The following is a 13,197-nucleotide window of genomic DNA, read 5'->3' as shown; positions in this document are numbered from 1 at the left end:
GGGATTGAGATTCGGGCTCTTCGCTGGCCATGGCAGAACACTGACGTTCCTATCTTGTAGGAAATCACGCACAGAACGAGCAGTATGGCTGGTGGCATTGTCATGTTGGAGGGTCATGTCAGGATGAGCCTGCAGTAAGGGTACCACGTGAGGGAGGAGGATGTCTTCCCTGTAATGCACAGCGTTGAGATTGCCTGCAATGACAACAAGCTCAGTCCGATGATGCTGTGACACACCGCCCCAGACCATGATGGACCCTCCACCTCCAAATCAATCCCCCTCCAGAGTACAGGCCTCAGTGTAACGCTCATTCCTTCGACGATAAACGTAAATCCGACCATTCACCCCTGGTGAGACAAAACCACGACTCGTCAGTGAAGAGCACTTTTTGCCAGTCCTCTCTGCTCCAGCAACGGTGGGTTTGTGCCCATAGGCGACGTTGTTGCCGGTGATGTCTGGTGAGGACCTGCCTTACAACAGGCCTACAAGCCCTCAGTCCAGCCTCTCTCAGCTTATTGCGGACAGTCTGAGCACTGATGGAGGGATTGTGCGTTCCTGGTGTAACTTGGGCAGTTGTAGTTGCCATCCTGTCCCTGTCCCGCAGGTGTGATGTTCGATTGCACCGACACTGTGCAGGTGTTGTTACACGTGGTCTGCCACTGTGAGGGTGATCAGCTGTCAGTCCTGTCTCCCTGTAGCGCTGTCTTAGGCGTCTCACAGTACGTACATTGCAATTTATTGCCCTGGCCACATCTGCAGTCCTCATGCATCATTGCAGCATGCCTAAGACACATTCACGCAGATGAGCAGGGACCCTGGGCATCTTTTTTTTTGTGTTTTTCAGAGTCAGTAGAAATGCCTCTTTAGTGTCCTAAGTTTTCATAACTGTGACCTTAATTGCCTACCATCTATAATCTGTTACTGTTTTAACAACATTCCACAAGGGGGATGTTCATTAATTGTTTATGGTTCATTGAACAATCATGGGAAACAGTGTTTAAACCCTTTACAATAAAGAGTTGTGAAGTTATTTGGATTTTTACGAATGATCTTTGATAGACAGGGTACTGAAAAAGGGACGTTTCTTTTTTTGCTGAGTTTATTATCTTCCTCTGTAGACTACATCCCCACGTGGTCCACAGGGCGGGCGCATCTCAACTAGCCGAATGTGACTGTTGCCTAATTGCCCATCTATCTATCCACTCTAGCAGAGGAACGAAACGACCTGGGATCGAGGACGCAACTTCTCTGGTCTGAATCCAGATTGCTACCATATGCAAGCCACGCGAAACACGCTTAACATTTCAGGCTGTTGTTCCAAGGCTAATTTCGGATACCGCTTTGAACCAGGTGCAGTGTTAGGGTGAGTTGAATGTGCAGCACCAGTACACTACAACGTTTGACAGAGTTCAGTTACTAAATGCGCATATTGATAAATTCACCAATACCATTTGTTTTCTAACTGGGAGTTAAAGTTATGGATTCAACAGTGGATAACCGGGAGAGCAAGGCAGCGCTCCGTCCATGCGTGCCCAGGTCCCTTCTCATGCGCTGTCTGGTGGGGTTACCTACGGTGGTGTGTTTCATGTTGTCCGTGAGCTCCATAGCCGTGTGCCTGCTCATGAGCTTAAAGACTTACCAACTGGAGAACCGACTGCATGCGCTAGAGATGGAGAAAAACACAGTGTTCAACCCGCCGGAGAGCGCCTTCATGCGCGAGGATGGGAATGTAATACCGACGCTGAGGAGATCTATCGAGACGCTACTGCAAGAGGTAGGCTACACACCGTTGTTTGGAGACATTTAAAATGTAACAGTGAACATATCAAAGTGTATTCCTATTGATTTTGATTCATGAGTTTCCTGCTTGTATCCATACAGTTTTTCCAGAGTAAATGCGGTGCGTAATGTTGCGCGCAATGACAGTAACATGACTGATATAGATTCCTCAGACGACGGACTGTATTGATCAAGGCGCTGCTATGTGATGGATTCCTTCTGTCAGTTATTGCCTGATGAAAGATAACTGGTGTAAAGCTTGCAGATACCTACTGCCTGTCTGTGTGCTATGACAGTAGTCTTTTTCACCACATCTCTTTGGAAAAAGCTGTTAGATAGGCTATCTCTCAAAAAGTTGCCTCTTGATAACTGAATAAGGACAGGTCATTGAAAACCTGGTGATTTTTTAAATGTGACATCCATTACTTACCTGAACTGTTAATTGTCCCCATATTATGTGCCACATTATTCACTAGGGTTGCACATTGAATAGCGGTGGTTTTATTTGGTCTTCTTCTAACTAATCAAATGAAATACATTTTTATTTGTCACATGCACCGAATACAGTGAAATTCTTACTTACGAGCCCTTAACCAACAATGCAGTTTTAAGAAAAATAAGTGTTAAGTAAAAAAAAACAGATAAGTAAAAAATAGAAAATAAAATATTAAACAGCAGCAGTAATATAACAACAGTGAGTCTATATACAGGGGGTACTGGTACAGAGTCATTGTGCCTGGGGCACCGGTTAGTCTAGGTAATTGAGGTAATATGTAACTGTAGGTAGAGTTAAAGTGACTATGCATAGATAATAAACAGAGAGTAGCAGCAGCATAAAAGAGGGGGGGCAATGCAAATAGTCTGGGTCGCCCTTTGATTAGCTGTTCAGGAGTCTTATGGCTTGGGGGTAGAAGCTGTAAAGAAGCCTTTTGGACCTAGACTTGGCGCTCTGGTACCTCTTGCCGTGCGGTAGCAGAGAGAACAGTCTATAACTAGGGAGGTTGAAGTCTTTGACAATTTTTAGGGCCTTCGTCTGACACCGCCTAGTATAGAGATCCTGGATGGGAGGAAGCTTGGTCCCAGTGATGTACTGGGCCATACGCATTACCCTCTGTAGTGCCTTGCAGTTGGAGGCCGAACAGTTGCCATACCAGGCAGTGATGCAACCAGTCATGATGCGCTCGATGGTGCAGCTGTAGAACCTTTTGAAGATATGAGGACCCATGCCAAAACTTTTCAGTCTCCTGAGGGGGAATAGGCTTTGTTGTGCCCTTTTCACAACTGTCTTAGTGTGTTTGGACCATGATAGTTTGTTGGTGATGTGGACACCAAGGAACTTGAAGCTCTCAACCTGCTCCTCTAGAGCCCCATTGATGAGAATGGTGGCGTGCTCGGTCCTCCTTTTCCTGTAGTCCACAATCATCTCCTTTGTCTTGATCACGTTGAGGGAGAGATTGTTGTCCTGGCACCACACGGCCAGGTCTCTGACCTCCTCCCTATAGGCTGTCTCATTGTTGTAGGGGATCAGGCCTACTGCTGTTGTGTCATCAGAAAACTTGATGATTGTGTTGGAGTCATGCCTAACCATGCATTCATGGGTGAACAGGGAGTACAGGAGGGGACTGAGCACGCACCCCTGAGGGGCCCCCGTGTCGAGGTTCAGCGTGGCAGATGTGTTGTTACCTACCCTTACCACTTGGGGGCGGCCCGTCAGGAAGTCCAGGATGTAGTTGCTGAGGGAGGTGTCTAGTCCCAGGGTCCTTAGCTTAGTGATGAGATTTGAGTGCGCTATGATGTTGAACGCTGAGCTGTAGTAAACTAATAGCTTTCTCACGTAGGTGTTCCTTTTGTCCAGGTGGGAAAGGGCAGTGTGGAGTGCGATTGAGATTGCGTCATTTGTGGATCTGTTGGGGGAGTATGCGAATTGGAGTGGGTCTTGGGTTTCTGGGATAATGGTGTTGATGTGAGCCATGACCAGCCTTTCAAAGCACTTCATGGCTACAGACATGAGTGCCAAGGGTCGGTAATCATTTAGGCAGGTTACCTTAGTGTTCTTGGGCACAGGGACTGTGGTGGACTGCTTGAAACATGTTGGTATTACAGTCAGGGACAGGTTGAAAATGTCAGTGAAGACACTTGCCAGTTGGTCAGCGCATGCTCGGAGTACACATCCTGGTAATACATTTTGCCCTGTGGTCTTGTGAATGTTGACCTGTTTAAAGGTCTTACTCACATCGGCTACAGAGAGTGTGATCATACTGTCACCCAGGACAGCTGATGCTCTCATACATGTTTCAGTGTTACTTGCCTCGACGCGAGCATAGAAATGATTTAGCTGGTAGGCTCGTGTCACTGGGCAGCTCGCGGCTGTGCTTCCCTTTGTAGTCTGGAATAGTTTGCAAGCACTGCCACATCCAACGAGCATCGGAGCCGGTGTAATACGATTCAATCTTAATCTTGCATTGAAGCTTTGCCTGTTTGATGGTTCGTCGGAGGGCGTAGCGAGATTTCTTATAAGCTAGAGTTCCGCTCCTTGAAAGCGGCAGCTCTACCCTTTAGCTCAGTGCGGATGTTGCCTGTAATCCATGGCTTCTGGTTGGGGTATGTACGTACGGTCACTGTGGGTATGACGTCATCGATGCACTTATTGATGAAGCCAGTGACTGATGTGGTGTACTCCTCAATGCCACCGGAAGAATCCCGGAACATATTCCAGTCTGTGCTAGCAAGACAGTCCTGTAGCTTAGCATCTGCGTCATCTGACCACTTTTTATTGACCCGAGTCACTGGTGCTTCCTGCTTTAGTTTTTGCTTGTAAGCAGGAATCAGGAGGATAGAATTAGGGTCAGATTTGCCAAATGGAGAGTGAGGGAGAACTATCAACTGGCTTAAGTCAAACCAACTGGAATGTGCAGTAATCCTCAACCCTGGGCTTCACTTTCCCCTATAAGTCTGATATATGAATGTTTCTACGTAAAGTTTGCATTGTTTCAGAACCTCACTCTCTCTTTCTGTTTCTCTCTGTTTCTCTCTGTCTGTCCCTCTCTCTCTCTCTCGCTCGCTCTCTCTCCAGAGACTGAGTGAAGTGATGCCCAAGCTGCGCATGGCGAGAGACATCCCACAAGAGTGTTCCTGCCCACCAGGTACGTCTCTTTCTTCTCTCCTATTGGCTCGTGGTTAGATCATGTTCAACAAAGCCTCTATGCACGCAACACATGAACATCACATGAACGTCACATGAACGTCGCATGTATTCAAACACACTCACACAGACATGCACTCACACACATGCTGGACCGTTTTACACTAGTGTCGGTTAATGCTGGGTTGGCTATGTGTAGAAGGAATCCATAAGAGAGCGTTGAGCTCTCTCTACCACCAGGTTATTTTGACAGTGGTTGACAACATCCCAAGTTTCCCGGAGGTGTGTATTCAGTGTAAATGATTGGTGTAGTTAAGCCTGTAGGCATTTGATTAGGATCCCAATTACCTGTTGCAAAAGCAGCAGCTACTCTTCCTGGGGTCCACACAAAACATGACATAATACAGAACATGAATAGAGAAGAACAGGACAGAACTACATCATTTAAAAAATAAATGCAAAAAGGCACACGTAGCGTAGATATCAATACCAATATATACCCACAAACTCTCTAGGTCAAATAGGGGAAAGGCGTTGTGCCGTGAGGTGTTGCTTTATCTGTTTTTTTAAACCAGTTTCACTGTTCTTTTGAGTGATATGAGATGGTACGGCGTTCCATGCAATAATGGCTCTATATAATACTGTAAACTTTCTCAAATTTATTCTGGATTTGGAGACTGTGAAAAGATCCCTGGTGGCATGTCTGGTGGGATAAGTGCGTGTGTCAGAGCCATGTGTACGTTGACTCTGCAAACTATTTGGGATTTTCAACACATTAATGTTTCTTATAAAAAGAAGAAGTGATGCAGTCAGTCTCTCCTCAACTCTTAGCCAAGAGATACTGGCATGTATAGTATTTATATCAGCCGTCTGATTACAATGAAGAGCAAGACATGCCTCTGTTCTGGGCCAGCTGCAGCTTAACCTTTCTGATCTCCCCATCCCGGATCCGGGTTCGTGAATACAGACTCAAGCTCATTACCATAACGCAACGTTAACTATTCATGAAAATCGCAAATGAAATGAAATAAATATGCTAGCTCTCAAGCTTAGCCTTTTGTTAACAACACTGTCATCTCAGATTTTCAAAATATGCTTCTCAACCATTGCAAAACAAGCATTTGTGTAACAGTATTGATGGCTAACGTAGCATTTAGCATTAGCATTCAGCTGGCAACATTTACACAAAAAAACAGAAAAGCATTCAAAAAAATCATTTACCTTTGAAGAACTTCAGATGTTTTCAATGAGGAGACTCTCAGATAGCAAATGTTCAGTTTTTCCTGAAAGATTATTTGTTTAGGACAAATCGCTCCGTTTTCTGCGTCACGTTTAGCTATGAAAAAACCCCTGTATCCAGGATTGTGTAAATCTATCAGCAAGCTCATTAGCATAACACAACGTTAACTATTTATGAAAATCGCAAATGAAATGAAATAAATATGCCATCTCTCAAGCTTAGCCTTTTGTAAACAACACTGTCATCTCAGATTTTCAAAATATGCTTCTCAACCATAGGAAAACAATCATTTGTGTAAAAGTAGCTAGCTAGAGTTAGCATTTCGCGTTAGCATTTAGCGTTAGCATTAGCGTTAGCATCCAGCACGCAACATTAACAAAAACATAAAAGCCTTCAAATAAAATCATTTACCTTTGAAGAACTTCTGATGTTTTCAATGAGGATACTCTCAGTTAGATAGCAGATGCTCAGTTTTTCCAAAAAGATTCCTTGTGTATTAGAAATAGCTCCGTTTTATACATCACATTTGGCTACCAAAAAAAATCCATAAATTCAGTCCTCAAAACGCAAACTTTTTTCCAAATTAACTCCATAATATCGACTGAAAACATGGCAAACGTTGTTTAGAATCAATCCTCAAGGTGTTTTTCACATATCTCTTCATTGATACATCGTTCTTGGACACATGCTTTCTCTCCTGAATCCCAGGAGAAAATGACCGCACCTGAAGATTACGCACAAATTTAGACAAAGGACACCGGGCGGACCTCTGGAAAATGTAGTCTCTTATGGCCAATCTTCCAATGATATGCCTACAAATACGTCACAATGCTGCTAAGACCTTGGGCGAACGACAGAAAGTGTAGGCTCATTCCTTGCGCAATCACAGCCATATAAGGAGAGAATGGAAAACAGAGCTTCAGAAATTCTGCTAATTCCTGGGTGATGCATCATCTTGGTTTCGCCTGTAGAATGAGTTCTGGGGCACTTACAGACAAAATCTTTGCAGATTCTGAAACTTCAGAGTGTTTTCTTTCCAAAACTGTCAAGAATATGCATAGTCGAGCATCTTTTCGTGACAAAATATCGCGCTTAAAACGGGAACGTTTTTTATCCAAAAATGAAATAGCGCCCCTAGAGCTCTAAGAGGTTAACTAGGTCTTTCATTGCAGCACTCAACCGCACAACTGGACAATAATCAAGATAAGACAAAACTAGAACCTGCAGGACTTGCTTTTTGGAATGTGGTGTCAAAAAAGCAGAGCATATCTTTATTACAGACAGACCGATCCCCATCAACCATTGAATCTATATGTTTTGACCATGACAGTTTACAATCTAAGGTAAACTGCTCTCAGTTTTAGTCATATTCGAACCAGTTTATTACTGACCACGCATTCCAAAATTGCAACTCTTTCTTAAGCGTTTCAGTGACTTCATTTAGCTGTGGTTGCTGATGCATATATTGTTGAATCATCAGCATACATAGACACACAGGCTTTGTTTAATGCCAGCTGCAGGTCATTGGTAAAAATAAAAAAGAGTAGAGGGCCTAGAGAGCTGCCCTGCGGTACACCACACTTTACATGTTTGACATTAGAGAAGCGTCCGTTAAAGAAAACCCTTTGAGTTCTATTAGATATATATATCTCTGAATCTCAGAGGGACCAGACTGGGACAGGGTTAGGGAGAGGGGCTCGGAGGGACCAGACTGGGACAGGGTTAAGGAGAGGGGCTCAAAGGGACCAGACTGGGACAGGGTTAGGGAGAGGGGCTCGGAGGGACCAGACTGGGACAGGGTTAGGGAGAGAAGCTCAGAGGATCCATACTGGGACAGGGTTAGGGAGAGGGGCTCGGAGGGACCAGACTGGGACAGGGTTAGGGAGAGAGGCTCAGAGGGACCAGACTGGGACAGGGTTAGGGAGAGGGGCTCAGAGGGACCAGACTGGGACAGGGTTAGGGAGAGGGGCTCAGAGGGAGAGTGTGTGATAAATACCCCCCTAATGTCTCTGGGATGGCCAGGCCAGGGTTGCTCAGTGCCAGTGAGGCCTACTCACATTAATAGACGTTCCATCAATATGCCAAGTTTGGCCATGTTTGGCCATGTTTGTGGTGTATATTACATGGCCTGATAGTCTGTGAGATACAGACAAACACATAGGCACACACACCGTCAGATTAGTATTATTATTATTAAACACAGACACACGACCAGTCGTCGGCTATTCATGTATTTCTCTAATCGTAACTCATGAGTAATCCTGGAAGTTCCCTTTTTTTGGGGAAATTCAAGTTTCAGTATTTGCCATGCATGTTTCCTCTACTGTAGGACCCAGTTTGATAATGTGTGAACATGACTGACTGTTCCCTTGAAGTTGTTATTGTTACTTATCTAATCGTTGACACGAGAGCTTTTCCTCTGAACTTGTGAAGTACAGAACGGGATCCTAATTCACCATGACTGAGAAAGCATCTGGCTTTGAGGAAGAGTAAAACATAAGGGTGTGTGTGTGTGTGTGTGTGTGTGTGTGTGTGTGTGTGTGTGTGTGTGTGTGTGTGTGTGTGTGTGTGTGTGTGTGTGTGTGTGTGTGTGTGTGTGTGTGTGTGTGTGTGTGTGCGTGCGTGCAGGGCGGTTTTCTTGCTGCTTTCTGTAGTTGGATGGCTCTTGTCTCCTCTGTCGCCAGCCTGGTTTCTACTGACCCCGTGGGAAGGGCAGAGGTTCCAGAACAGGTGAAAGCGTCCACATGCCGTCATTTCTGGAGCACCTTCAAAAACATTCCAGGTCCACGGGTGGCTCTGCTGCGTACTGTTGTTTCTCTCTGCTGGTTGTTGGAGGCCTGTTCAGTATGTACTCAATTAGGAGAGGCAAAGCAGAAAGTCCTACTGTTTTACTTCCTATGTACATCATCTCAATGATCGTAGAATAGAGTGTTATAGTAACCTGGTCTTGTAAAAGTAATGTGATTACTCATGATTTTCATGTAATTAGGTTGCTATTGTATTATTTCAGATGTTTGGTTTTATTCTATAGTTAATTATACAAAATGACTGTGTAATCAATGTGGTTTCACTATGGTTGCTCTGGTTTTGGAATATATTCTGAATCTATTTGTAGATCTTCATTTTTTTCTCTATTTAGCCCTAAAGCAGTGTTTGTACATTCTTAGCAAAAATGTGAGTGTCTTAAATGTAACCAAATAGCCCTTAACCACATTTTTACCATCTCTTAACAATTAGCCCGTCTTTGTCCAGGGTTGTTAAGTTGATTGGCCAGCTGATGTGTATATTTCAGATGGATGTCAGCCAATGAGCATGGGGTTTGTTGAGTCCTCTGCTTTCTTAATATGTTCTCATGGTCTGACTTCAGTATTCAACGTTTGTCGGTTACGTTTAGGCATGAATTCCCATTGGAATGTTCATTTAAGGGTTAAGGTTTGGGATAGGGTTAAATCCAAAACATTTAAACTAGTGTCTAGCACTGGAATAGGACCTGCATTCTTCAGAGCCGGACCTTGCGACTTTCGCCCGCCCGCCCTCCATCCCCATCCACAACGCCTTAGCAAGCCGCAAGCCTACTTGATGGTAATAGTGCTCACCGTTGCTCCTAGTGGCCGGTTTTGAAGGCATCTCCCTCCATCCTTGATCTGGTGGGTCCTGGCTGCTGTTCCCACACACATACTGTGTACTATATTTGATTAGTATATGTCACTGTGTGTATGCATGCTTGCAGACTGTGTGTGTGTGATTGTGTACCTGTGTGTGTGTCTGCGATTGTGTGCATGCAGTGTGTGTGCTTGCGTGTGTGCGTGTTTCCGTACCAGCGTGTATGTGTGTGTGTACATCAGAACCCCCTGTATGTGTCTGTCAGTGAGTCTGTCTGTCGGTCCCTGGTCCTTTGAGGGGCTGAAGTGATCTCTGCACGGCTCTGTAAGTCGAGCCCCTCTCACCTTAGCACCCACGCTCGCCACCGGAAACCTAACACTCTCTCCGACCACAGCACACACTGAGTCATTTCTGTGTGTGTGTGAGGTAATTCTGTCTCTGCAGCTATCTCTTCACCAAGGAGCTTAGCCCTCAGCAGTCTGCTCCACCGCCACCTATGGGCTCCTGTAGGTATAACATTTAATTAATTGTGCCTTTCCAATTAATAATGAAGGTTTAATAGTTGTTTTAGTATCATTATTTGAACGTGGATCTATGGTACTGACTGTAGTCACTCTGGGTGTAAGTGTGAGTGTGTCTGCAAATAAATATAAATGCCTTGTCATGCAATGTGGGGGGCCAGAAGTCTAGACAAAACACGTGTCACTGCAGTGAAGGCAGGACCATGACACTGTTATACTCGGCTACAGTGTCAGCCTAGGAGCTATAAGGCTCAAGCCAAGCATGTCACTCAGTCTGTCAGTTTAAGATGTTCAGGTGTTTGCAATTAACACTATCCATGCACACAACACACACAACACACTTTTGCACTTTATGAAAGCCATGTGTCGTCTGTAGCAGAGTGAAGGGGACATCTCTGTATTTTGCATGGAAGCCATTTTAACAGCCGTGGTATCAGTGGCAGTTCTGGCTTGTATGGCTCCCTGGGCGAACACCCCCTTCAGTGCTTTATTTATTTGGTAGCATTTCGTAGTGTGGCTGATTTTACTAATTGCATTCGTACTGTAAAAAGTTATGGGTGCGCTATTTGATAGATTCCCTCGCTCCCCCTACCTCGGGCTTCCAGTGGGGAGACCTAAGGTCAACCTAACCCCGCCCCCCTCCCCATTTCGTACTTCTGAGTGGGAGACCTTCTCAGGCAGTAGCCTGCCTAGCTCACAAACTAGAATCAGGGCGCCCACTCCGACAAGGTTAATTGACCCACAGTCCCACACGGTGACATGATATCATGACGTGACGTGCAAATGAGAGATAGAAAACCGATCGAATGTCACCATTTCAAAAGGTATTGTGCGGGCGCCTCTGGGCGGCTGCCCATGTCACCTATACCTAAATCTGCCACTGCGAGGTATATAGGTTAGGGGCACCCACAAAAAATGAAAGCCCTTTTAACAGCCGTGGTACATAGGTTGGGGGCACCCACCCAAATATACATACAGTACATGTCAACCGCACCCATTGTTAAAAGGGCCTGGGGGGGGGGGGGTTGGCGGGGTCAGAGAGACCAGAGGGATAAGGGGTGAGGGGGTGACTGACGTCCTTCTCTGCCAGGTGGGGTGAAAATACATGTTTGTGTATGTGTGATGGGGGCTTCACGGAACCCTGGGTGGTATATGCGCATACACAGACGCACAGACACACAGACGCACATACACCACACTCGGGCCCTTTTACCTCCTTGTCTCTCATCGGCCATCTTATTAAAGTTAGCTTTGTAAAACCACCCTGTTTAGAGATGGGCTGACTCGCACATTCTTCCCTTTGAAAAATAAACAGCTGGATGCAGGCAGGCCACAGTGCAGCCCGAGGAGGACCACGGGACCCCAGGAGAGAGAACCCTCTCATGCCCATAGAAATAGAATGAATAGAACATGCTTGGGACCTCTAACCGTGCCACTGCACAGCACACACAGCCCATGGTTAGTGTGACACACACATATGCAAGGCTGAGGTTAGAGCTGCACACACACACACGCACAGTTCTGCACAATCTAATCCTGGCTGTTAGAAAACACTCCAGAATAGGACTAAAGTGGTAATATTGGCTGCAAAGTGGTAAAGTGGTGATATTGGCTGTAAAGTGGTGATATTGGCTGTAAAGTGGTGATATTGGCTGTAAAGTGGTAAAGTGGTGATATTGGCTGTAAAGTGGTGATATTGGCTGTAAAGTGGTAAAGTGGTGATATTGGCTGTAAAGTGGTGATATTGGCTGTAAAGTGGTAAAGTGGTGATATTGGCTGTAAAGTGGTGATATTGGCTGTAAAGTGGTAAAGTGGTGATATTGGCTGTAAAGTGGTGATATTGGCTGTAAAGTGGTAAAGTGGTGATATTGGCTGTAAAGTGGTGATATTGGCTGTAAAGTGGTGATATTGGCTGTAAAGTGGTAAAGTGGTGATATTGGCTGTAATGTGGTAAAGTGGTGATATTGGCTGTAATGTGGTAAAGTGGTGATATTGGTTGCCATGTGGTAAAGTGGTGATATTGGCTGCCATGTGGTAAAGTGGTGATATTGGCTATCATGTGGTAAAGTGGTGATATTGTCTGTCATGTGGTAAAGTGGTGATATTGGCTGTCATGTGGTAAAGTGGTGATATTGGCTGTCATGTGGTAAAGTGGTGATATTGGCTGTCATGTGGTAAATTGGTGATATTGTCTGTCATGTGGTAAAGTGGTGATATTGGCTGTAAAGTGGTGATATTGGCTGTAATGTGGTAAAGTGGTGATATTGGCTGTAATATGGTAAAGTGGTGATATTGGTTGTCATGTGGTGATATTGGCTGTAATCCGTTGAATCCTGTAAATGATTAACTGCTGGGATTGGATTGATAAAGGGAAAATGAATGGGATAGGTATTGGAAATTGAGACATTATGTGTGTGCATGTGTTCATATTCAAAGTGGAAATGACAGGGTTTTAGCAACATTAAATCTTATTAAAATCTATTGGTTTACACCCCCAGGAAAAATATGACGACACTTATGACTACCAATAAATGTACTGGAGAATATTATCTATCATGCATTGAACTGCATCCATCTACTTAATGTATTCTGCCAACAATTCTTTACTGTACGTCATGGAAGTTTGAGTCAAATAGAACCTATTTTTAAAACCTCTTATAAAGTTGGTTTTGAAGCGTAAACTGGGAATTTGATATTTTTAACTGATATTACGGTTGTCTGCTTGCTTCATATCTGCAAAGTAGTTAAAACGCGGTCAGTTCCACTTTAAACAACTGGCTTATATTGGTATTTACCTTCGATGTCTGGCCGTAAACGGTCAGGAAAAGACAGTGAAGATCTCCTTCCACAGAGACCGTGAAGATCTCCTTCCACAGAGACCGTGAAGATCTCCTTCCACAGAGACCGTGAAG

The 13,197-nt window shown here is 44.8% G+C and overlaps 1 protein-coding gene across 1 annotated transcript in view; it reads left to right on the top strand.

Annotated features, from left to right (window-relative positions):
* The first annotated feature begins 1,121 nt into the window (after window positions 1–1,121).
* Window positions 1,122–13,197, top strand: part of LOC110504808 (uncharacterized) — a 246,615-nt gene continuing 234,539 nt past the window's right edge. Inside the window, exons 1-2 of the mRNA XM_090219451.1 lie at window positions 1,122–1,774; window positions 4,853–4,922. Of these exons, the coding sequence (XP_090075577.1) occupies window positions 1,478–1,774; window positions 4,853–4,922 (367 nt within the window). The 5' untranslated portion in view covers window positions 1,122–1,477. The remainder of the gene's footprint in view (window positions 1,775–4,852; window positions 4,923–13,197) is intronic.

The sequence above is a fragment of the Oncorhynchus mykiss genome, chromosome 25, assembly GCF_057628025.1.
Source record: "Oncorhynchus mykiss isolate SJ-2025 chromosome 25, ASM5762802v1, whole genome shotgun sequence".
NCBI classification, from domain to species: domain Eukaryota; kingdom Metazoa; phylum Chordata; class Actinopteri; order Salmoniformes; family Salmonidae; genus Oncorhynchus; species Oncorhynchus mykiss.
Note: the sequence above shows the minus strand (reverse complement) of the source record. Positions and strands in the feature narration are given on the sequence as shown.